Source organism: Falco punctatus (assembly GCF_963210335.1).
Source record: "Falco punctatus genome assembly, chromosome: 17".
NCBI classification, from domain to species: Eukaryota; Metazoa; Chordata; class Aves; order Falconiformes; family Falconidae; genus Falco; species Falco punctatus.
In genome coordinates, this window is record NC_137597.1 from 6123035 (window position 1) to 6148884 (window position 25850).

The 25850-nt window shown below is 48.8% G+C and overlaps 2 protein-coding genes across 15 annotated transcripts; one reads left to right on the forward strand and one right to left on the reverse strand.

The window, feature by feature from the left end:
- Window positions 1–657: 657 nt before the first annotated feature.
- Window positions 658–6182, reverse strand: IL10 (interleukin 10). The gene is made up of 5 exons (XM_080367620.1): window positions 5402–6182; window positions 3926–3988; window positions 3465–3617; window positions 2677–2742; window positions 658–2385 (listed from the first exon to the last, which is right to left on the reverse strand). Exons 1-5 carry the CDS (start codon window positions 5558–5560, stop codon window positions 2293–2295), a joined length of 534 nt encoding a protein of 177 aa, XP_080223746.1. The 5' UTR covers window positions 5561–6182; the 3' UTR covers window positions 658–2292.
- LOC308054570 (interleukin-20-like) lies at window positions 2877–24392 on the forward strand. 14 transcript variants are annotated; one of them, XM_080367629.1, is made up of 11 exons: window positions 2877–3146; window positions 6193–6439; window positions 8804–9096; window positions 9266–9327; window positions 9547–9733; window positions 11933–14668; window positions 14919–21877; window positions 21988–22053; window positions 22856–23008; window positions 23428–23502; window positions 23610–24392. In XM_080367629.1, exons 7-11 carry the CDS (start codon window positions 21719–21721, stop codon window positions 23685–23687), a joined length of 531 nt encoding a protein of 176 aa, XP_080223755.1. In that variant the 5' UTR covers window positions 2877–3146; window positions 6193–6439; window positions 8804–9096; window positions 9266–9327; window positions 9547–9733; window positions 11933–14668; window positions 14919–21718; the 3' UTR covers window positions 23688–24392. The 14 variants fall into 14 exon arrangements, with proteins under 14 accessions (XP_080223755.1, XP_080223747.1, XP_080223758.1 ...); XM_080367621.1 differs by lacking the exons at window positions 8804–9096; window positions 9547–9733 and having other exon boundaries at window positions 14919–21122; window positions 21680–21877; XM_080367632.1 differs by lacking the exons at window positions 8804–9096; window positions 9547–9733 and having other exon boundaries at window positions 11933–11965; window positions 14421–14668.
- The last annotated feature ends 1458 nt before the right edge of the window (window positions 24393–25850 follow it).

Below are 25850 nucleotides of genomic sequence, written 5' to 3' on the forward strand. Positions count from 1 at the left end.
AACAGAGCTGTTAATTCCCACGTGCGTGCCAGCTCGGTTTTGTTCAGGATTCAGCTGCTGTGCATACGGATCCATGTGCATAGGTACATAATCCCCAGCCTGAGGACAAGCAAGCGGTTCTGTTGTTAATTTATGTTATTCTAGCTTTTAGCTAGTATCTACTGTCTGATCTAGGATCAAGGCCGCCTCTGACTGAGAGCAGATGTGAAGTTAAAAACATCCCAGTAGATAAACAGAGGCAGCAGTGCTCTCTCCTGTAAACCAGGGGAAGGGAGGCACAGGGATGCTGAACCCTGGTGATTAGCGATGACTTTTTGGCACATAATGAGTTATGTGACTGTAAATGCTGCTCTGAAAAGGGCAATGGCTGAAACACTTGCTAGAGTTAGAGGCTGGAGTGACCCATGGAGTACTGTGGGGCCAGTGTTTCTCTACTGTAAGAAATCACTGGCAGGTATTTCATCAGAAATTTGTGTTTAAATGTGAGGACCTCAGGTCTTCTCACTTCCCTGGTCATTAATGCCTGCAACGCACCCTCGGTGGTCCTCCTCGCCTGGATCTGTGTCACCCAGCCTGGTGACACTGGGCACAGCATCTATGCGCTGGTGCTGATTTACAACCCTGTTAACAACTTGCAAGAACAGAACAGAGGCTGTATTCATTAGGAAGTCTTTATTAGCAAAAATAGAAGATTTCTTTTCATACAGATAACCATGCAAAAGTTCACACATTGACAGAAGCCGTGGCCAAGGCACGGTGCCCCCCGTCAGCGTGACCTCCCCAGGAGTGGAACCACTCTGGGCTCTTGCTGCAGTTCTGAGGCTGTCCTTGCTTCTCCTACAACACCGAAATCCAGGCGTTTGGTGGAAAAACAAGTACAGAGTGGGCTCAACAGGAGCTTAATGTGTCCTGGTAAGAAGCATAAATTAGATGTTACAGTGTTTGGCTGCCACGCTGCCCTTGAGCCCACACCACCTGATTGCGTTCAGCAGGAGCGACACACGGAGCAGCGTTCCCGCTTTGGGGCTGCCCTTGCTCTGGGATAACCAGTTCCCGTGTGGGCAGGCTGCCAGCAGGAATGCCCCTCTGTCACCATAAATGTACAAATAGAATAAATCAAGTATAAATAGCCTCTTTTCAGTGGTAACTTACAAAGCAAACAACAAACTGACAGTGTTTCATCATATTCGTGCCCTAATACTTCTAAATATTAGAAGCAAATGCCTCCGGGTTTTGGCGATTTCCTCTGGCTCAGCATCCAATATTGTCAGTGCTGCACGCAGCTTCATGTATTTGAATGCAAATTACCCATGCCACCTTAAAATGGTGGTTAATTAAATACCCTCTATCTTCTAAAAGAAAAACTAACAACAACAACAAAACCCAATCAAAGACTGGAAAATAGTAAGATTAACTTTAGAAAGTGCAGAGTGGCCGACCCAGCAGCTCTGGAAGTCAGTCATTAGCAACATTTAAGCCAAGTTCTATTAGAAACAAACATTTCATTCTTACTGCTATTTTCTTTTTTTACTTTTCTTTAACCTGGACTAGTATATAGGCTGAAGACTAGAGGTGTGGGGTTAACTGATCTGCTGCTGTACCATGATTGCACGTGGTTCACAGGAGTGCGGGTCCTCCCCCACGTTGCTTTTCATGCACACGAGAAAAAAATGCCTGTGGTTACATTTACGATTGTTTTGCTCAGTGCAAAGCCATGGAATAATTTTGAATATTTCAGAGCCTAGTTCCAGCTGCAGAACTTGTGACAGACAGTGACATGGTTATGCATAAAGACATTTGATTGCATAAATAAATAGAGGGATAGAGCATGAGGAGAGCTCTCATTTGCTTAAAATTAAAGTTTGTTGAACTCAGAGCTGGAATTGCTCCTGCTCAGGTGACTGTGCTCAGTGAAATTGGACTCAGGATAAGCTCTGCTCATTATCTGCCCCCCAGAAGAACCCTGCTTTGGGTGTTTAGAAGCTATGAATAAAATAGCACTACTAAAACCAGTATTAAAACATTGAACAATAAATAGTATTTACAAACGCATCACACTTTTCTTCAAAACATATTGTAAACATAAACACTGAGGTATTATAAGTAATAAATATTAAATTCAGTTGTTTAAACAGACCCTTTTAAATACAACATTAATCTGGAAGTTATTGACCTGTAATTCTTGGCTTGAACCCTAAAATAACTTAAGCTCTCGTGAGCTCTTGCAGCCTAAAGTGGTTTCTGAAACAATCAGCAGGATTTTGTGTGAAAGGTGCAGCCCCGTAGGGGTTCTCACTTCCTTCTCTTCATCAGCAGGTACTCTTCGATGTAGTTGATGAAGATGTCAAACTCTCCCATGGCTTTGTAGATTCCGTTCTCATTCATCTGCAGGTGAGAGCAGAGCCCATTGAAGCCTGAGCGTGCCGCCGTAGGTGATGCGCGATCGCTAGACACACTGTGCTTCCACCGACACCTCCAGCTTCTCTACCCACCCCTCTGGGAAACCCGCGGCTGCTCCTTCAAGCATCGCGCTCTGGATTCCTCTGCCTTAGTTACTCATATCATTACAGATTTTTTCATGTTCTGTTCTCTGTCCTAAGTTGAAGCCAGCAGCAAAATCTACTGGGACAGCAGGTCCCTCCCACCTCAGCACAGCCACGCGAACGGCGACCTCACCTTACTGAATGTCTCCTTAATGTGCTTTATGGTTTTGCTCCTCTTCTCGCACGTGAAGAATCTGTGCTGCAAAAAGACAAGAGCAACGGCTTCAACCACACAGATTTCCTTCCCGGGGTGTGTGGCAGCAACTCTCCCCTCCTCCTGCCCCTCGTCACTGCCGCCCCACCAGTCTCCACCTTCCCCTTCCCCCCATGCGGCCATGGGGCTCGCTGGGGCAGTAACTATGGCTGCTTTGCACCGTGCACTGATGAAAGGAGCCTGGCGTGACCTGAGGCATGGATCCTGAACCCTTTCCCAGCCCCGTGCCCCTCGCAGCCAGCCCTGGGTGAGGGCAGCCCTGCGGTGCGCCCTGCCCCAGGCAGGGTTTGTCCCGTCTGACTCAGCCTGCGGCAGGCGATGGGGTCACGGCCACCCCAGGCGTGGGTTCAGGAGGCATCAGCACCGAGCCGCGCTGCTCCAGCACCCAAGTAAGGGATGGACCCTCTGCCCTCCCTCCCCTTATCTCCTCAGCCAGACTCTGTCAGGTGAGGCTGGCTGCAAATAAGTGAACAGAGTCTCTGAGCATCGTTATTTAACTGATGAAAGCCTGGAGAGCCAAGGCTAGGAGAACCCCCATCCTTATAGGGGCTACCAGCCCACAGCCCTGCTCCTCCACACCACCCTGACACCCATGCTTCTGCCCCCTGCTCCTGGGAACACCCAGCACCCACTCCCCACACTGCTGCTGGTCTGAGACTGACCCTGCACTGGTGTCATCCCCACCCCTATGACTGAGCCCCACTCACACAGCGCCTCATTGTCGCCTTCAGGCTGAGCAGCAGGTTGCCCAGGTCGCCCATGCTCTGCTGGTGGTGCGTGCTGGTCCTCATGGCGCTGGGCAGCACCTCCTCCATGTAGAACCGCATCATCTCCGACACTGACTGGCAGCCAAAGGTCCCCTGGGGCGAGAGGAGGTAACCGTGTTGGGGCCAGCCACCAGTGCCGGTGTGTGTGGGTGTTTTTAAAAATCAAAATCGTGCTGGTGGTCAAAGCACTTGCAGCATGACAGCATTGCTGGCTGCGGCTGCAATGTGGGGAGAACCATGCGTCAGCCCTGCCACAGACACACGTGTCACTGCTGGGCTGGAGAACTGACCTTGTGTGACATTGGGAAATGCCCTGATTTCCTATCTGCTTCCTTTCTTACAAAACACTGGCCAAGGGATGAAGAAGGATACGGGACTTAGATGAGAGTTATCACTCTTACCTTAAATTCATCTAGCAGTTCAGAGCTGAGCAGCTGGATGCTGAGTTCATCATCTTTCGATTGCTGTGGAAGGATGCAATGGAAACGTGAGCTTTAGTCGGGCCGTCAACACTTCTCCCTTTGCCTTTGCCAAACGGTCGTTTCGCTGCTTTGCATTGACGGTCTGGCTGAAGCAAAGGCAAAGAGCAGCCAGCCCACCTGCGTGCACAGCGCGGTGACGCCAGGCGCAGGAGTCACCACTGCTCCGGTTGGGGACCTTGCAGTGCAACCACCGCTCAGTCGAGGCAGCAAGGTAACAAAATCACAGACTTCCCTGCCCTTGATTTCGTTCCTGTGCAACTCCTGCAAAGGGTGTTTGTGTAAGAGCGCTGATGCAAACCGCATCCCTCCTCAGATGGGTGTCAAACTCAGGGCAGCCCCTGGGGCGAGGTACCCCTCCCCCGCAGCCTGTCTGCCCGCCAGCTGCCCCGGGCAGGAGGGTTTAATCGCCCTGGTTTCCTTATCCCTGTAAGTCTCCGGTCAATGGGGGAGAAGGGATCTGCGGAGGGTGTTGGTTCTTGCAGCACCCCTGTGGCACCGTCAGCTCTGGCAGCCCAGAGAGCTGCGGTGGGGTGGGCTGGCAACACCCAAAGCGTCACCCCATGGCACCGAGTTACTTAAAAGCTTTCCTGAGAGGCTAACAATATTCCTTCCCAACATTAACTGGGAGATCTACAGCAAGCTTGAAATCTAAAGTCTTGGCTGTGTTTGTTTGATAATAAATGCAAGCCAGGACGTTAGCCTAAGGTTGGATCTGGAGAACTGTCTTGTTTTATTGCTAAAACAACCTGATGTTAAAATAGTAACAAAAGATGCGACCAACCACCTCTGTCAGTCCTGGTGCACCAGGTGCTCTGAGTAGATCTCGCACTGCTTCCTCAGCAGCCCCGGGGTCCTGCTAGCAGCTGTGCAAAGCAGTGACCTCCCACAGGCACTGAAGCAAGTACTAGTTACTGCAGCGTTTCTCTAGTCATAAAACATCATGTTCAGGCTTTTGTGGTTGTTTCAAAGAAAAAGTCTGTAGCAAAAGATTTCCCTTTTCTTCTAGCATTGACTTCAGTGAGGCTGGACCTGGGTCACCCTGAAGAAGGGACGATTTCCTACCTATAAATTCAGAGAATACTTTCATCTGCAACACTTGGGGGGAAGCCTGGCCAGTCAGGCTCACAAAGATTCATTATGAAATCTCGAGCTCATTGTGATTGAAACTAGGAAGAAAGCCTTTGCACATTGTCTCTCAGCGAGCAATGAAATCCAACTTCTTTTGCTCACCCCCACCTGCCCATAATGCAATACACAACCAAATCGTTTCTGCCAAGAGGAAGCTGTCTTCCTCCTCATCCAAATCACTGAACTTTGCAAAAAAAAAACCCCAACAAACCAAAACAACAACAAAAAAATAAAACGAGAAGAAGAGACTAGCAGGATTATACTTACAAAATAATCCTTAATTTCCTCAAACTTCATCCTCAGCTCTTTGAGCTTTGCAGGCAGGAGCTCTGAGAAGTGGAGGCAGCTGGGCTCGGTGGGCGAGCACCTGGCAGGCAGGGCGCTGGCAGCCAGGAGCAGCAGGAGCAGGGCTGGGCAGGTTTGCATGCTGCGGAGATGGGCTGCTTGCCTCTTGGTCCAGCTCTCAGCTGAATTTCACAGGAGGGTAAAGAGCAGATCTGCAGCCTTCACCTTGATGGAGCCCCTAATTTATACTCTCAAAACATCGCTCAATTTCCTCTCCCCATTTCCTGGCGAGCAATATTGGGGTTTTAAGTCATTCATTAAAACCAAATGTCACTTGGGTTTCCCGTCAACTTGGGTTTCCTGTTCTCTTGACCCCCCTCCTCTCCTCACACCCCATCAAATCTTTTGTGCTTAGACTCTGCATTTTTTTTTTTCATTGCTTGCTTCTTGTAAATTTAAATGTGGCTAAAGAGGAAAGCTTCAGATACAATGCAAAGAAGAAAAGGTGCTGTGTGTGAGGTTACTTCTGCATTCTCACCATGACTTTTTATTTTCAGATGAATGCCCTACTGTCAGGGGAAAAAAAAGTGTTTCTATTTTTAAAGCTTTGTATCAAACCTGCACTTAGGATCCCCAGCATCATGCATAATTCAGCAGCATTGCTTTTGATGAACCTCTAATAACACACTGTCTCCTTCTTTGGCATTCTAATGCTATACTGAGAATACACATAATAAATGTTAACTTTTTGTTTTGTTTTGTTTTTTTTCCAGTTAATGCACACATCTGCTGAAGTTGGTGTGGATTCTCCCTGCCTTCAGCATGCTCAAAGGCTGTGCTCCCGAACTGCAGCTGGTGGTGTGTCTGACCGCTAACAGGATTAGTTCTGTGGGGTGCTGGGATGGAGCGGAGGAGCCCAGCCCGGCTGGGGATGCTCAGGGCCCTCAGGGCTGGTGCTCGGCTGCCTGGCTGCTCACCCGGCACAGGGTTTGTGCCGTGGGAGCTACTACGTCCACATCGGTGAGTGGTGTTAAAGTGTATAAGCGAGTCACAAATATTTGTGTTTCTGGTTATTTAATCCGATTTCATTTCCTAGAGATGGACAGGAGCCTCATCCAAGCAACCCAGCGGTGACTCCGTGAACTGGGTGTACTGGCTTAGCTGAGCCTTATTGTCCCAGCTCTGATAAAACTACCATCTCTGACATCTCCTTTTCCGTTTCCCTGCTCTTATTCTATATATACAAGTACACTCGCCCCTGCTTCCTTGTGATAAAGATTTCACTGACAAATGTGAAAATCCAAGAAGGAGAAAGTGGAGATGAGTTCAGCTTTCCTGAAATCGGAGGATTTTCCCTGAAAGCTCCCGTGTTATCTTGAACTAGTGTGCTCTTCCCAGGCTGCCTGCAATGCATTGCTTTGGACAAATCACTTTTCATTTCATTCACCGAACTGAATTTCTTCTAAGTTGAATTTGCAAACCTCTGTGAAGGAACTTGTTAAAAAAAAAAAAAAAAAAGCTGGAAAATGCCAAGTGTTGGTTTCCATGTATTTAGATTTTGGAAATTTTATTTTTAGGAGAAAGAGAGAGGCATGTTCGGTGAATGTATGTATGAGTAAGAGTGAAGGGGATGAAATATTAGTAATCAAAGGGTTGGAGGCAGAAATGATCTGGGGTTTTGTGTTCTGATTTGTTTTCCTTTTGTTGTTGATGTTGCCTCTTTCTGAGGAGATGAGGAAGCCTGGTCCTGGTGAATCACCGCAGACACACTAGTTCATCTGAATCACAGCGGATCCGGTCGCCCGCCTTTCTTCCCCTGCCCTAACGCAGCCAGGTGTTTTTTCCTCTTGACTGCCAACAGAAGCTATGAGAAAGGAGCAGAGCAAGCGGCAGCAGGTGGCTCAGACAAAACCAAGTAGTTTTAAACCTGACCCATTCCCCTGGTAGGATCCCACCTTTCCCTGCTTTCCCCCTTGGCTCCCACCCTGGGAGAGTTTTTTGCACCCTGTAGCTTAACTCAAATCTGCCACGGGTCAAGAAAGCTTCACTGCCAAGACTTGGCTGGCTGGTGCAGTGTCATCAGGGCACCAAAACTGATGTGGTGAGGTCAGCAGGTGTGATGCTGTCAGGAGCCAGTGCCCTGGAGCAGGGCTGCATGCAGCCCTGGACCAAAGCCCGGAGCTAAACCCACGCCCTTCGGTGGAGGATGCAGCCCTGGGCTCTGCAAACCGGCTCCCCTGCAGCGGAGCGGTCACTCCTCATCCTCAGCAGTAGGTTTAGGGCCGGTATTTTTGTGGGATGCTAAGCAAAGGGGCTTTGGGCACACGGGAATCCCCTCCAGCACGGCACCGGGAGCCCTCCTTCCTTCCTGCCTGCTCGTTTCTAACCTTCTCTTATTTTGAACAACCTGTGGGTCCCCATGAAGTCATTTCACTTTGACATCCAGAGTGTGCAGAGCAGTTCTCTGCCTTGTGCAATTCCCTCCTCCTTGTTTTGGAACCTGTTTTTTTGGGGGGTTTATTTTTTTTGTGGTTTTTTTTTGGTACGAGCGTAAGCCAGATGTGTCCATTCCACAAAGGAAACTCTAGCCTGCGCACGGATGCTACTCTGCTGTGTTTACCTGTATTTCCTTTGCCGTGTCAGAGATCTTGACGGTGCAGTTTCACTCTGACTCATTCTTGCTTACTGCTGTGGAAAGGCATTGACTCTGCAAGTACTACGGAGTGGTTGCATGAATGAATAAAGCACCTTTTCCTAAAGAGTGTCCGGGGGATGTGGGTGTATTTCTAAACCTTTAGGAAACAGCTTTCATGTTTGCCAAGAAGATCATTTCAGGAAGGAAAGCGTGTTACTCAAAAGCCATTCACACATTTTTACCCCACCTCCCACAAACTTCTAAGAGCGGCAGGTTCACAGGAGATGCTCAGCAGGACAGCAGAATTATGTTTCTGCTGTAAAACAGAGGCATCGAGGGAAATGCTTTTCCCCCACAGTGTGCCAGGAGGAAAGTTTGGTCCTGGACATGGTCCTGAGCCACCTGTGCTGGCTGACCCTGCACGTGCAGGGCTGGGGCTCGGGGGTCTTCAGGGGTCCTGTCCTCTGGAGCCGGGTGGCATCTCATGGTTCTTGTTAAAAGGGGCTGCCTATGTGTGTAGCCTTGCTTATGTTGGCAAGCTATTATGTGAGCAAGTTTTTACTTTTTATTTTTTTGATTTTTTTTTTCCTTCTTGGTCTCTGCCATTGCTTTCAGACAAAGAAACATTGTGCATTTTAAGCACTATCTGTTCTAGATATAGCTTGGAGGATCCCCCAGGTTTCCAGGCTATCATAATGGTGTGTTTCTTTCTTTGCTTTTCAAAAATTTCCCATTTCTCATCCCTTCAGATCTGGGACATCTGCGGCCAGTGATGCTCTGGGGGAAGTGGAGACTTGGTGGCCTTTTATTCACCTTGTGTGAAGAGCAGTTTTGAAGCAATGCTCTCTCAGCGGCCCCATCACTGATGACTAACAGTTCCTGATGGGTGAAGCATAAAGTGGATGCCTTTTTTTTTTTTTTTTTTTTTTTCTCAAGAATTTTTTGTGCTGGCAATGCATGACATCAGATTTTTCACTTCTGGAAACCTGCTTTGTAGCAGCCTTGTCAAAATTTGCAGTGTGATTCATATTGACCTCAACAGGTAAATCCCAAATTACTCTTTGGAAATTTAAGTAATTTCATTTTTTTTGTCTTGTAACATCTAAGTGTCCAGAAATCGGTTACTAATCATGAACAGAAGACATTATTGTGACCTCTAATGTGACTTATAATATGACATAGAAAGAGCCTTACATAAAAATTCTTAGCAGGTCCAGAACTTCCATTTGATCTAAATGAAGCTGGAATCATCACATAAAAGCATCGAGTAATGGTGAGTTCCTCCCATCTGCAGAGTCAGTGTTTTTGTGATTAACTTAACTGAGAAATATTTGTACTTTTTTATTTGCATACATAAAACTCCCAATATTTGCAAGTCCACAGCAGCCTATAAAGCAGCTAGAGAAGAACATCCCTATTTAATATCCTGCCCTGGGACTTCAGGGTGCCCTCTGCCAACTCAGAAGAGCGAGTTGTGCTTTTTTTCCCCCAGGTTGCGTGTACTTTGCCATTTCAAGCCACTCTGCGAGGGGTGTGCGGAGCTGTGGGTGCGGGTGGTGCTGCTGCAATACCCTCTTGTTGCTGGGTCTTCTAAGGAGCCCATTGGAGCAGGATCGGGCCATCCGCCAGGTGAAGGATGCTGCCCTCACCCCTCTGCAAGGGACCGGATACAAACAGAGGTGTTATTACCTTCTCTTTTTCTTTCCTCCTGAAATAAGTTGTTGGCAGGGATATTCTTATGCTCACTGTCCCGTCCTGTTTCTGACCATGTAGACACCGATGAGATCTCAGCGCTGGCATTTTGGGGAGTGGGGAGCGTGTGCTCCAAGCTAGCAGGGAGGATGCACCGCCACGGGCTTGGGGCAGAGGGGCTGGAAAGCTGCCTGGAGGAAAAGGGCCTGGAAGGGCTGGTTGGTGGCCGGCTAAACATGAGCCAGAAGTGTGCCCAGGTGGCCAAGGAGGCCAACAGCGTCCTGGCTTGTACCTGAAACAGTGTGGCCAGCAGGACCAGGGCAGTGATGGTCCCCCTGTGCTCAGCACTGGTGAGGCTGCACCTCGGATGCTCTGTTCGGCTGTGGGTCCCTCACTGCAAGAAAGACATTGAGGGGCTGGAGCGTGTCTGGAGATGGGCAACGGGGCTGGTGCAGGGGCTGGACCATAAGTCTGGTGAGGAACAGCTGAGGGAACCGGGGGTGTTCAGCCAGGAGAGGAGGAGAATGGGGGGGGGGACCTGACCCCTCTCTCCAACTGCCTGACAGGGGCTGTAGCAAGGCGGGGGTCGGTCTCTTCTCCCAAGTGACAAGCACTAGGATGAGACGAAATGGCCTCAAGTTGCACCAAGGGTGGTTTAGATTAAATATGAGGAAAAAAAACCCTCTTCACCAAAAGGCTTGTCAAGCATCAGAACAGGCTGCGCAGGGATGTGGTGCAGTCAGCATCCCTGGAGGTGTTGAAACGACGTGTAGATGTGGCACTCAGGGACATGGGTTAGTGGTGGCCTTGGCAGTGCTGGGTTGATGGCTGGACTGGACGATCTTTAAGGCTTTTTCCAACCTAAACACTTCTATGATTCTAATGAAGCTATCTCGGATGAGTTCGTTTGCAGGGAAGCTAAGAAGGTAAAAGTAGGCAAAAAAATCCTGAATACATGGTCCATTTTGACTCACCCAAATATCTCTTGCACTGCCTTTTTATTTTTTTTTTTTTAACATTCTACAGAGGCAGTTTTGAGCAACCCCTGTCTTGAACAGGTCATTTCACAAGTGCTGTTTTGATGAGCTTCTTTTTCCTAGTTTTGGTTTTACTGGGCTGTGTGGATCTTCTGGTCAATATTGTCTTTCATGATTTAGCATCGACACTCTGACCAATAATACAAATCCAAACTATTTATACTTATGAATGGTTGTAAGACAGGAACTGTTTATCATGGTTTGAGAAATCAGATAATGCAAACCAGTTGCTCGGAAGTGTAACGTGACCGTCGGGGTGGATTACGGAGGCATCTTCACTCACTTTCCACATCAGCAGCAGGACCCTCGGCCTGAAGCCAAACACCACGCTGGGTCACTCACGCAGTGGAGTTTCGGGGTGGTTTTTTGTTGTTTGTTTTTTTTTTTTTTGTACGGTGCCCAGCAGCTCATGCTGTGGGTTGAGAAATCCCGGGTTTTCTTTTCCACTCCGCAACACGCAGATAAGCACATGCCGCAACTGGCGATGCCGCACGTGACGGCACGTGATGGCGGGTCATCCCCGGTGCCGTGAGGGATGCGGCAGCATCTCCGGCGCTGCCTGGGGATTTCCCTGCGTGCCCCCACTGTGGCTTTCTGCTCCGAAATCATTAGTGTGATAACACCATGAGTCCTGGGACTCCCCGTTCTGTACAGGCTGAAGCCGGGGTCTGAGCTGGTGCGTTACTCAACCAGCAAAGTGACAGCGGTGGCTGCACTTGGACCTGGCATCTCAGAACCCCCCCAGGCGCCAAAGTGAACAAGTTTCATGATGCAAATTCCCAGAATTGTCAGCCCGGAGGCTCTTGCTGACACCACTGCCCTTTCAGTGAAAAAGCAATAAAACAGAATTACTAGAAGTTTTTTCCTCTCGGTGAATCTGTTTATTTTAAGTTGAGGAATTTCTAATTAACAGCCTCAGCAGAGGGTGTGCGTCGGGCTGTGCCACAGGTAGGCGGGGAAAGAATGATCATAGTTTGACCTCGCCTACGTAAGCAGAGATTTTTTGATTAAAAAATGATCCGTCAGATGTGCTCTTCGGAGGTTTCAAAGAGGTTTACGTATTTTGTTTAGATTTTCTACCTCCGTGTTCAGATCTCCCTTCTGTTTTCTCTCTCTTTTTCATTATTATTATTTTTTTTTTTTTTACAGGGAGTGATACAAACTGGCTGTTTCTCCTGCAAGGTATCCTAATTACAGAGACCCAAAGCAAATGTGAACTTGAGTTATGAAAGCAGTAGAATTCAGTAACTGAAAAGCTATTACTGAGACGGCATTGTGCCCAGGGGTAACACCTGCTTCCCTCCATGGGAGCTGGGCTGTCTGCTCCGCTCCTGCTCAGCACCAGTCTCACTGCACTTCTTCGGCAATTTGCCCAGGATTTATCTTTTTGTGGAAGTCTGAGGAAGGTTTCCTTCAGTAATGGGATCAGGCTCTTATGTCCCTTTTTGCTTATTGCTTTCCATTAGCTTTTGAGGGCTGTAACTAGGAAGTGGGAGATGAAGCTGGATGGTGGAGACCCCCTTTCACTGAAAATGGTATTACAAAAAAAAAAAAAAGAAAAAAAAAAAGGAAAAAAAAAAGAAAAAAAAAAAAAGAAGGATCTGAAGTGAACTTCCCCTGCTAGCTGTCCGCTGCTTGTCAGGAAAGGAGACTGGCAGTTCATCACCCGCTCCTTGGAAGAGCCTGGCAGTGTGTTTGCTGAAAATATAGTCAAATGTAAGAGTTACAACCTGGCAAAGCCCCTGATTTAAGGGATTTTGCTGATTTCTTTGTGCAGTGGGGGAATGTGCAGCAGGTGACTGAGTCTTCAGTTTTCCACCGAGCTGAGAGGGTGCTCTGGTTAGCAGAGGGCTCGTCCTGCCTGCGTGGGTCTGCCCGGGCTGCGGTAGGAACGCTGATGTCCCACGGACACGCCGGTGCTCCCCGTGTGTGCTGGGGCCAGGGCAGAGCTGTACGGGGGGGCTGATAACAGGATAAACCTCTGGACAAATTAACCTTGCCTCATAGCATGATTTTCCGGGAATTTATACCCAGAAGCAAACGGTGGCTGTGATGGATGGTGAAAGAGGGGGCTCTCCTGCCACTGAGGGCAGTGCAAGGCTTGGGGTGGAACAAACCCTTTGGGGCTCTGGGGACACGCAGGTCTCAGTATGCACCTGGTGAGTGGGGTTGTGTCCCGGGGAGGCTGGCGGAGCCCTGGGGCAGCTGCGTGGCAGCTCCTGCTCATCCCGGGGCCGAAGCTGTTTCCGTGGGGGATCGGGTGCTGTGCATGGCCCCTTGCAGGGCGTGCTCACGGCAGCGGTGGCTCTGCCCGCACACCTCCTGCGCAGCACCTTGAATTTACCAGAAGACAGCGCTTTTCCCTCCCAGCTTCTCCTCCAGCCACCCTGCAGAGCTCAGGGGAGAAATCATCCTGATCAGTCCGGGCAGACCGTGCTCTTACCCCACAGCTACCGCTCACGGGGCAGCTTGCACCCCCTAAATCCTCCCCTGGCGCCCTGACGGTTTTGCCCCCCAGGACTTTTGCTTGGGGCACTGTTTGTCGTGTCTGAGCTCTGCGTTGCTCCTCGTTAGGCGAGTGGTAGTGTCCTTCATTAAGCCACCTTGCTGGATGAGCTGGGGGGCGGCTGTGCGGCTCCAGCGCGGGGAGGGATGCACCTCTGCCAGGCCAGCCTGGATGAAAGGAATTAAGCAAACAGGAGGTGGGAGAACAGCGCAGGAGACTTCCCAGCGTGGGCTTGTCCTCATGCCTGCTCCAGGGGATTTGGTGCCACTTTGCCTGGTTTTTGCTCATTTCCACAGGCCACATATTATCAAATAAGGGAGGGAGCAGGGAGCCGAGCGGCTGTGACTTGGCAGCAAGAGCCCTTTTTGCTGTCTTTCCCCTCCAGTCCCTCTCTGCCCTCGGGCTGGGGCTGGAGCAGGCAGGGCTCCCGGGGTGCCTCCGTGCGGGTTCACATGCCTCCAGCGCCAGCGAAACCAGATTTGGCCCCTCACGGTTGTGAAATTGAGACTGATTCAAGTCCCGAGTTAATATGTACCCAAGGCAATATTAACCCAGCCAAAACCGAAACCTGAGTTTAAGAGCTGGGTTATGTACAGAATCCACAGTGAATTTACTGAAACATAAGTTTCAGTTTTGGTGAAAGCTAAATCTATGACAGCGCTGACTGGCTATTGGAGTGATTCATTTGCTCCCCAGATAATTTAAAAATGGAGCTGATAGCAGCGAGCACTCAGTTTCTCCTCTATTAGGCATCATTTATTGCCTGCACCATCAGCACATTTGGTGCTCCCGGGCAAACCCGAGCGCTGTGTGGAACAGCCGGCTCGCTCGCTGGCTCAAACCTCAGGCCAAGCCCAGGTGCTGTAAAAAACGCTCTGTGTGACTTTTGCTATCCCATCGGTTTTTAGTCCTTCCAAAAATAAGGATGGGAGGAACAGGAGAGCCGGGCGAGAGGTACATGCACTTCAGCAGAGCAGGGTCTGGTACTGGCTACGCTGCTGCCTGGCGCCCGGTGCCAGCACTGCCGGTGGCATCGCTCTCGGTGCCAGTGTTGCCGGTGGCATTGCTCTCGGTGGCATCACTCTCTGTGGCAGCGGCAGCCTACATGATGGGTGTTTCTCTTCCCTCCAGGGCATCGCTGTGATTATGTGAAAAGCCAGGCCATCCAAAGCCTGAAGCTTTGCAGGAGGTGGACATAGTTTGGTATTTTGGCACGAAGCATCTCTCGTGCCCTGGCTGCGCTTTGTGACCCGGGAGCGCAGATGGTTCCCCCAATAACCACGCACGTGCCGTTCTGTGTGACTCTGTATCTCCGCGTGCTGCAGAGAGTGTCTGGGAACTGCTGCCGTTTTCTGGGACTGTTCATTTGAATTTTCCAAGTAAAGAACTTCAGCTTTAGTTTTCTAAACATTAGCAAACCTTTTCTGAAGAAGAGCCCGTTGGTGGGGAACAGCACCCCAGAACTGCCTGCACAAACTCTTCTAGAGTTGCGGCAGCATCCACGGGCTTCAGCTGGAGATCCTCAGGCTCACTATGGAAAATCCCTATCCTTGGAATGAGCTGTTTTCTTCAAATGTGGCAAATTTGTGTCTCCTCTCTGGTCCTCTGTCTCATGTCTCTTTCTTTTAGATGCCCACTTTCCAAGGGGCCACCTTGCTCCATCAACAGCGTAACCCAGTGTCCATGGGAGCCCCCCAGGACTGCAGCAACAAGCGAAGCATCACCATGGCTGGTAATGAGAATTATGATTGTAGTACTAATTGCAAGAGAGGGAAAAAAAAATAAATTAGAAGCAAGCATAGTAAACAATCTATATTCTACAGGGAAGATGTGTGTGGGGGCTACTTGTGGGTTTTGGAAGTGGAAATTTGATTGGCTTGGGCATTTTTCTTAGTCAGTGATCACAGCTCTGTCCCGCAGAAAAACCTTTCAAGAAAGATTTGTTTCTCTGTGAACTGCTGGTCCTCCCAGCAGCCTCGCAGGCCAGCACTTCTTAGGCAGCTTGAAATCTTCATTGTACTTCAGCATTTTCTATACATTAGCATTATGTTTGCTTAGAGAAGCCCAATTGCTAATATGTCAGATGCCCACATCAAAAAGCTTATGAAACCTCCTGGAAACTGAGAAAGCCTCGTTCAATCAGCCTGTGTTTAATTCTGTTGGCAGATGTGAGTCTGTGAAATATATGCACGTTTGGAGACCAGTGCACATTTTGGCATGTGCGTTGGGCTTTACATCATTCTCTTGTGGATGCTTCTGTTTGTCTTCAATGGCAGGGCAGTGTTTTTCAGGGAACTACACCTCAAATTTTGCTGAGATAGAAAATTTCCTTAACATCGGTGGGGAAAAGAAGAAAAAACTCAAACCATTGAAATTCACCCTGCCTGGGAGATCTTGCTGAAATGATCACAAGAGAGTCACGTGCCCAAGCCGTGGGCTGCTGAACCGTTCCGATAACTCCTGAGCTGTTGCAGTTTTGGGGGGGTGGGAATTTCCCCAAGAGCAATTTGATTCTCCAGCCAGTTCCTGAATTTAGCAGGAATGCGCTGAGCTCCCCTGGGCTGGTCCTTAGCATCACACCCCGCTTGTGCACCTGCCTGGGTTTGAGCACAGCGGCGCTTTGGCTGGACCCACCACTTTTTGAAGACACACTTTGCTGAGAACACGGAGGTGGCTGTTGAAACCAGCTGCCGGACAGTTGAAGGCAAGTGAGTAGAAGCTGCTCTTTAGCTGTATTATCAACCTGTAGAGACCTGACATGTGCATTTCCCTTTGGGGAAGATGCCATTTATGATAACTAAAACATGCTTCACATTTTATCAAAAAAGGAGAAGCAAGTATTTAACCTTCAACACCCCCCCACCCCACCCCCGGTGACTAAGTTGATGATTTTCTACAGAACAGCTATGTCGGTGTATGAGATCCTCCACCACACTTTTCCCCTTCCACAAAGGTGAATCTTACGGGGGGGGGGGGGGGGGGGGAAACAAAAAAGGCACTCTTTTTTGCATTTTTCTTTACCCTCTTTGGGTGAAATCCTGGCTTGGTGGCAGCACTGCCATTGGTGAGTCACACAGATGTGTCGCATCTGCTCCATGAAGGCGGTGGCTGAGGCACTGTCATTTTCTATGACGCGCAACCCTGCGCAGCCGGGAGCTGACCATGACCCAGCCGAGGACATCTAGCGAGGACAGAGTGATCCCAGGGCCACCCACAGCACCAGGGGGATGCTCCTGGGGAGGTGGCTCTGTCCCCTTTCTGATGAGCTGTGCACTGGGGACACCCTGGGCTGGGCTACAGGTAACAGAAAATGGCAAAAGCAGCTCCAGAGGGACGGTTGTGGGCAATGCCCCAAATCAGGATGATTCAGGCATTGTCTCAGGGCGCAGGACACTCTCCCAGGCTATCCTGAAGTCCTGGGAGAGTTTACTGAGGAAAAGAGATTTTTAATTTTGTCAGCAGCACTGCAGAGCTGGGGCTGCGCAAGCAGCAGGGCTGGCAAGCCTGCTGGGTAACCAGCCCCTGGTTTCTGACGATAATGAACTGCGCTAATTAAGATGGTGAAGAGCAGCCAGATTTTCAGAAGCTAGGAGAGGACGCTGGCAGCCGTGGAACACATTTCCGTCACGAAAAGCAAAGCGTGTCCGTGCAGAAGCTAATGGAAAGAGTGACGCCGGGGCGGGTGACACCCAGCTGGGTGCCGGTGTGAATCCCTGGGTTTCGAGAGGATGGTGCGGGATGGGCACTTGTCCAAACGAGGTTTGAAATGGGCTCTGGAGGGGAGGGCCAGGTGACTGTGTGACAATTAAACCTCTGGTGTTTCAGGTGCTGGGAACTACTCAGAGCTGCAGCACAGCACCACTGCTGCAGTCAATCTTCCCATTAGCACCCGGCTGTGATTAAGGCAGGGCTGTCTGATGATTTACACCACTGCAAGTATCTCAGAAATTACTCCACTGCATAAAAACCAAGTGGAAACATTTTCCTCTGCTGGTGGAAGCAGAATTACATTCCTTGGCAGGGGTTTTGGTAAGCTACAGTACTACCAGGAGAGATGTAAAAGCCTACAAGCATTTTTATTTCGGGTGGCTGAGTCTGTTTTTGCAGATCTTTTCCTGAAGGATGTCAGAAAGAGTTGCTGAGTCCAGATATTTTTGCTGGATTTGGTTATTAAGTCTCGACTTTTTGTCTATTAAAATGACTGGAGGCATTTCTGTCATTCGCATTGTCTAGTTCTGGGGACCTGTGCACAAACCATTATCAACCTCATATCTGAAACACTGGTGTACCTAAAGCTGCTGTGAAAAATGAGTAATGACAAAGAATGGCAAACCAAGGATGGTCTGTGAAGTATTATCAGATCTTCTTACAGCATGAAACTACATTGAAATGCACTATTGAAACTGGTACATTATCACTCTGAAACACTTTACTGGAAACCTAGTTAATGTGTCTGTGGTCAGTTCTTAACAGCGTGGCTCCTTCAGATCAGAACAGCCTGATTATTATTTTTTTTAAGGATTTTTTTTTTTTTTAGGATAAGCCAAAATCTTTTTGATATGTGAAATTAATAATACTGGGTCAGTGCTGGATGATGCCAAGCAGGACTGCAGTGACTCACAGTAAGTGGGGTGCACAGGGCATGGCTCAGCCCCGACGCTGGAGCAGGGCTGGGAGCTGCTGCTGAATTTCCCTGACGTACCCGGCCATCGGTGAGTAGGTATCTTGTCTCCTGTCACGCTCCCAGGCTCTCCAGGAACATCTGCTTTGTTAGTCATTTCAACGAGCCATTTGCCTGCAGCAGTCTGGTGCTTTCTGCTGTTACTGAGATGTTTCCATCACCACAGCAGCCACGCCAGCTCTGCGCGGTGGTGGTGATTTGGCCACCTGCTTGGCAGGGTGAGGCTGAGCATCGGTCCTGGCAGCGGTTGGAGATGCTGAGAGCTGGGGTGGTCCAAGAGGTTGCACTTGGGATCTTCCCTTTGGCCCCTTTTGTGCCTTTTTGAGTTGATGTGAGACATGCAGGAGCTGTGCTCCTCACCACGGACTTTGTAAAAATGATTTCTCAGACAAGGTAATGATACACATGGCTTATTTTTTAATTCCTTACCACGGTGGCAGATAGCTAACGACCCTCTATGCTGCCTTTGCTTGTTATTTGGGTTGCAACTACTTTCAGTGTGCCCTGTCACAACATGCCTACTGTAAAATCCTGAGGGAGGAGACCTCTGCCATTAGCTGGGAGTTGCCTGGAAGGATTCCCGGGGAGAGGACCACTTCCCTGCTCCCAGCACGCACCCCAGCGCCGCAGTATGCGAAAGGCTGAATTATTCTGGGAGCGCCTGGGGGAGTCCGTTCCCATTTTACTATCTGAGCTCATCTGCATCGTCACTCTACTGTGCTTCAGAAATCCCTGTTTCTCCTTTTCCTCTTCCTTCCCAGAGCATATGGGAAAAGGCTTGCTGTTTTATTGAGGCTATTTTCATATTGCTGTAGCTGGCAGGTAGGCGAGAGCCTCCCTCAGGCAGGCTCTGGGGAAAGCCAAGCTGGGGTGACTGGCTTCCATTTGGACTTGGTCCAACACGTACTGAGGTCCCTGCTGATGCCATCCCATCTGCTCCAAAAGCCAGGGTTTCGGACCTCCCTCAGGTCCAGCACTTGGGGCAATCCATTACCATCATTGCACACAGACTTAAAAAACAAAACTAGAAACCTGTCTGGACTGTCTCCCCCACTCTCATGCGGTTCTTCTCCTCCTTGCCCTTGCAGGGAGGGTGCTTCACAAGAGGGCAGCAGCAGGACAGAGGGGCCCCGGGATGCCCCAGGACAACGCAGAGTCTGGAATGAGCAAGGCCCTGGATCCTGATAATACACAACATTTCACTCCTGGTCCCACAGCATCCCAGCATCTTTCCTCCACCAGCCTGGCTGGCAATCTTTAGCCCATGACTGTTTCTTGCCTGCTGGCATTTGGTTGACCTGCCTTGAGTGTCAATTCAGTTACCAAAAGGAGAAAAAAAAAATTTAAAAATCCCTTCTTCTCATCTCTAATTTACATAATTAAGTAAGAACTTATTGCCTCTTTGCCCATTTCCTCACCGAGGCTGGGTGTGCACCAGGCTGCCTGGGAACGGTGCCGGTGCCTCTTCCTCTGCTCCAAGCAAAACTTTTATTGCAATTAGAGGCAGCAGCTGGGAATTGGGAGAGGAAGGCAGAGAGTAGCAGCCTTGTGCTGCTGAGGAGCCCTCCGACACCTCAGCAAGGGCAAATGCAACCTGCTGCAGATTTGGACCTGCCTTTTGGCTGCCTTACAGGGATGAAGGAGGAGGCATGTTTGGTGTATTTGAGGTCGTTTCAGCAATACTGAATGCAATACTATGACTAGCCTGGGCATAAAATCTATTTGTTTAGTCCTCTCCTGACGACTGATATATGCTCAAGATTGAGCTTGGTTATCAATGAATTACCCAGCAAAACTTTGTAGAACAGCCCTGGCCCACAGGCAGCGGCACACAAGATACACCTGCGTTGCAACAGGCACACGCTCAGGCTGCTGCTCTCGCCCAGAGCATTGTGGCTGCCCCAGAGGTTGGCTGTGAGGTTAAAGGGGTGCCTTCTCCACCTCCATGCCCTCCAAGTCCCTCTGACTTTCCCTTCTGGGTACAGGGAGCCCAAGAAGTGTTTTTGACTGCTCATTTTTGCTTGTAGACTGAACTGAGCTACCTCCAGAGGGGTTACAGAAGCAACCAAACTAACTTCAGAGTCAACAGCGTGGTGATCCAGCCTGCCTTTTGCACCAGTACTGCCACTTTCATGTGACAACATGCCCCAGCTGGCAAACCCTAGTTCCTTGAGGACAGCCTGGATCTGAAATGTTGGTACAAGAACATACCTGGTTCGCTCGAGGACCTTGGCTGCATCAGTTTTGCTCAGCAGCTAATGCCTGTGGCAGGGTGACCATAGCCTGTGTGGTCCAGGTCTTTGCTGGCAGGTAGAACCCCCCCGCTGCCTCTGGGCTGGTGGTCTTTTAAAGGTTTGAGTGAAATTTCTGCCCTTCTGCAAGGCGATGGCTTTGGACTGTGCGTAATGCTCACCCAAGTCACCTGTGCTCCGGAAAACAATGTGACTTCTGGCACCGAGGTGGGAGCTGTGTCATCCCAAAGCCCTACCATCTCATACCTGCACATCTTCGGTCTCCAAACACCAGGGATGTGCCGATGGAGATAAGCACCCAACCACCTGAGGAGCAAGCCTGAGAGCCTCCCCGTAGTGTGAAGGCCCCATGTGCCAGGACAGTGATGGAGAAAGACCTTGCCAGCTTTCTGAGTAATGCCACTTTTACTAGCCCACCACGTCTGTTTGCCAGAAACGCTGGGGTGTTTGGACCACTGGCATCCCGAAGGGTGATGCCATGCGGCTTCCCACATCCCGGCGCCTCTGTGATGAGCAGGGAACAGCCCATTTCCAGGAGGGACTTGGCAGCGTGGCTCCGTGCTGGGGGGAGCCCTCCAGCTTGGCATTTTGGGAATGTAACTCCCATGATGGTCCCTCCTTTTGGTCACATCCCTCTTCCCGAATGAAAAATGATACAGCAATGCCAAGATTTCCCGCCTCCGTAGGTTAGGGAAACACCTGTGGGTGAAAGAGTTGGTCCCTTTCACTAGCTAATTAATTCAGTAAATTACAAAGGGAAATACATGCTGGGAAAAGCAAGAAAAATCCCAAAAGTTAATCCAAGAGTTATTTCCTCCTGATACCTGGATAAAAACACCGTCTTCAGAGCTCTTCAGGTCAGTCATCAGCGAGACCGGTGAACCCACATCAAAGAACAAGGTAAGATGTTGATTTTATCCTTTTGCTCTATGTGTTTGTGCGTGCTTCCTTGTATTCCCATTATGTATCTCTGAAAGGTTTTTTTTGTTTTATTAATAACCTTAATTTTCATTGCTAACAGAGCTTGCATTTGATGTATGCTATTTCTGAGGGAAAGCATTTTCTTTTGTGATCAGACTTTGGTGATCTGCTTTCACTCACAGTTACCTCCTGCTGCTTCTGTCAGCAGACTTAAAAATTTAATTTATCTGTATGTATTTTTCTCATGAAAATTTTTCAAAAGTACTTTGTCCATTTACATGCAATCTTTTACTGGTTTTTGGTTTTGGTGTGGGTTTTTTTTTCCTTCTTTTGGGATCTTCTGTTAAATATTCGGGTTTATTTGATTTTTTTTCTCTTGCACATGGGGAATACAAAAGAAACACGTAAGAGATACTAGTTAGTGTGGTTTTTTAATAGACATGTGCAAGTGCTATATAAAATAAGTATATTTTCGTAAGCATCACAACTGTGTTAGTTAGAAAAGATAGCGAGGCAATATTATCTTCCTTGAGCAGGTCTCCCAGGCAGCCGGCTGTGCTTGCATCTGCAGCAGCATGAAGGGATCCCACTTGTTCCCCTGCCTCCTCTCCGTGTCGTGCTGGTTGCATTTGACGCTGACAGCTGGGCACAAAATCTTCCACTTTGGACCCTGCAGGGTCTCAGTGAGCATGACCGAGATTAGGTCTGGTTTCACCGCAATTAAAGCCAACATCGTAAGTATTGCTCGGGGCTCTTGTGGAGCTGGGGAAGCTTTGTGGTCAGCTGCTCCCGAAGCCCCTCTGGAGCCAGCACGTACATCACCAGCTCTGTCTTCTCTGTGCAGCAAGCCAGAGATCCCATCAGGACCCTGAGCATCTTGTCGTACCCACACTCCCTGCACAAGGTTAAGGTAGGTGTGTCCTTACCTCATCTCTAGTTTTTCTCTGAATAATTTTGCCCAGCTAGCATCCTAACAGCAGTCATGAGGTGTATCAGCTCAGGGCATTTGGGGAAGTTGTTCTATACCATCACTTTGTCTAAGTTCCTGCAAAATGCAGATGCCGAGCAGGTCAGGGAGGATAAAGTGATGTGGATCACGTATGCGAGAAGAGGTGGGTGTCCCACTGCCGGTTCCTGCCCTGCGGCAGGCTGCAGCGCACAGGGCTTTTGCCCTGACTGGCTTTCCAGAAACAGTGGGCAGAGATTTTTGTGTGTGTTGTTGCATATGATGCTCCACTTACGGGAGCTTTAGCTGCGGCTTCCCACCGCCTCTGTCCGTGAAGGCATAGTAAGGTGAATCAGGATTTGGGTGGAAAGCAATTAAAGAATCCGAAAGCACATGAATGTGATCTTGGGAGGTGAGATATATTACAAATAAGTATTTTGTGGCTCCCTTACACTCTGAAGCACTAGATGTGGGTCACTGTTTCAGGTGTCAGCCAGCTACAATATCAGCTATTTATTTTGCTGACTAAGTGAGACGTGCTGAAGATGGCTCTCCTGAAAATCAGTCTAAAATAATTTCCCATACATATTATCAGATTACATCAGTCATCATTGAAAAAGCTTTATATGAATCCAAACATCCTGCTGTGCTCAGCTCCTGTGCTTGGTGTTACAGATAGTTTATTCTAGAGAAGGGCAGAAAGATTGGTGACTACAGGTTTATAGCACTTTGGAGGACCATTTAAAAATGAAATATATTCCTTAAGTCTTCAGATAGATGCTGCATCATCCATCACCTTTTGAACTTCTACGTGGACAAAGTTTTCAAACACTGCAAGACCGAAGATTCATATGTGAACCGAAAAATCAGCAGCATAGCCAACTCCTTCCTCAGCCTGAAGAGGAAACTTGGGCAGTGTGTAAGTCTTGAGTATTGCTACCGTTTAGTTTTATCTGTCTGTACTTGGTATATAGATAAACCTAAACATTTCATAAAGTTACAACATCATTATTGATAAAAATGGTTTCAGCGAGAGTACAAAGAAGCGAGAGTACAAAGAAGAGTGATCAGAAGAGTACATGTATCTGCTCAGAAATTGTTACACTTGCCCACTCATCAGCAAACTCCCACATTCGTTCTGAAGAACGGTATTTATCCTGTCCCTCTGTCTGTCAAAATAAACTGTTCTTAGCTGGCGTCTGAGTTAAGGACCTGCAGCCCTTTCCGCAGCTTAACGAGGTCCCTGTCTACACAGTACTTTCCAGCATAATTAGAAAGTGGTCTCCTACTTTCAAAAATTAACCCTCTGAACTAATGAATTCTATCTTCTTTTTCTAGCATGAGCAAAACAAATGCACATGTGGACAGGAATCCCCTGAGAAGTTTAAGCAAATACTTGCCAACTATGAAGGGGTAAGTTGATAACTAAGCCTAGTAATTAACACAGATATTCAGATTCTCTTTACGTTAGCTTGTACTCGCTACCTTTGCTTACAACCTGTTCCTTGATATCATTTCAGCTGAACGTCACATCTGCAGCAATTAAATCCCTGGGCGAGCTGGACATCCTACTAGACTGGATGGAGAAATCTCGTTAGAGAGCAGAAGGCGTTAATGACCCACGGATGGCTGGGGCTAGCGAAGCTGCTGGGACATTGCTCACACCGGTGGTCAGTGGGAAAATCATGTTCTGTTTTGGTTCAGTTTCTCACTGCTCACAGCTGTGTTCAGGCAAGCGCCGAGTGTTTCACTCGCCAGGTAATGGGCGAGCGCATCAGAGCCCTGCATTAATATGGAAATAGCGAGTCCGATCACATCAGCACAGCTCTCGCTTAGCTGACTTCTATCAAAGGATGCCCTCCAAGGGTAAATCTAAAAGCGTTTCTCTTGCTAGCAGACTAAGCTGTGATCATTTCATTGAAGTATTGTTTAAATTATACAATTTTTGTATAGGGAATGTATATTCATGAGTGCTGAGTGCCTGTTGGAATGACCCTGGTGTAGTTAATGCTGTGGAGCAAGGCTCATGAATCTGGCCTCAGTCTTATGTGGCTGCTGCTGCTGACTGATCTGGCTGAAGCAAGGTGCACAGTCTGAGAAATGCTTTCAAGAATAGGTTCTAGCAGACCTGCATTTCCTTTTGACATGGTATTTTCTGCCTTATCAGTAAAAGAAAAGTTTCTATGCAAGATATGTGGTCGCTGAAGAGAAAAGGGTTCTTGTATGCATTGTAATTTACTGACAGCAGTAAGTTTTGTGGAAGTCTGTTACAATTACTGTAAATAAACCCCACTTGAAACTGTTCTGAGTCTGTCTGTCAGAATTCTGAGGAATTATAGGTTTTCTGTTGGCAAAACTTTCTAAATTCACCGTGGTGCTCTTTGTAGCAGATACTGTCACTCCTGGTACCACCAGCATCCCAGAGGTGATGCATCGCTCCTGGCATGCCACAGAGACCAAAGTTGAGACCTGAGTGGCACTAAATCACCCCAGCTTGTCCCTGAGGCCATTTTTATTGTGCATTATGTACAGCTCTGGTCTGTTTTCACCCATTTTGGACTTTTTTAGCTGCACACACATTGCTGGTACCCATTGGTTCTGCATGCTGTAAATCCCTTTTCCACTGTGTTTTCCCACAAGGTGTTAATACACAACATCGCTGTAGCATCTGACCATGGCAGAGGTCTAACGTGTTCGTAAATTAACCAAGACCATCCAAGTCATCTCTTCATGCAGCCAGGAGGTGTTACGCACTCCTGGTGTCAGGGGCCAGCTAAATGCTGCTTATTAGCACAAGCCAGAGCAGTCAGACGCTTATGTCCCTGGTAGCACTCTAGTCCTAGTATTTCAAGTGATAAGGTCTTACTGCTGCATTCATTAGGGTAAAGCCTGAGTAAGGCCAGAGGGCAGATCTCTGACTTGCTGCGTTTTGCTCTAGGAAGCAACTAAGCCGAGCAAGGTGCGCCAAAACTCTTGCCAGCTGTGTTGGCATGAGCACAACCGGGGCACTGCATGCCCTCCCCTGGCTCTGAGCAGCTCTCACCGCTGTTAGGGCCATATCGCCGCTCTAGGTCTGAATCCCTGAGGCTTGCACAAACCTCTTCCCAGCACCTCTGCCCCCATGGGACAGCCCAAATCTCCAGCTCTCCCTTTCCTGCCCCTGGGTATGGCCAAACAGCAGCAGCCAGGGCGGACGGAGCGCTGGTTGTTTCCAGCTCAGGCAATTTGTAATGATGCTGCAGAGGTGACACAGGGAAGGCTTTAGCTGCAGAGGAGGGTCTTTACCAGGATTTTGTTGTTAAGGAATAAAGTCCTTGTGTCCTCAAAGAGAACCTAGTTACTGCTTTGGTTTCATCCCCATCACAGGTGGACCCTGGTCAAGACCTCCAGCAGCAAACCAGCCTTGCCAGAGCCTTGTGTCAGTCTGGTGGGCACTGCGCCTTTCCTCGGGCTGCAGAGGAGGAGGGACAGTCCTTGTCCCTTCCCAAAAAGGCCTGGTGGGTGACCTGGCTGGGTGAGCTCACCGTCACGCTGAGCAGGATATGGTGTTTCACTTTGAAAGGAAAGCTCTAGATTGCTCTCTATCCTTCCTCAAATATTTGTGTATGCCAAAGAAAAGCTTTCAGGGCTTTGATTCTCTTAATTTCTCATGGTTTTTTTCAACGTGACTTTCATTTGTCCTGATGCCAGGGCATGAATGGGTGAATACATCCCTCCATGCTCTGCCAGTGCTCATGACAGCTGATCTTTCAACACCACCA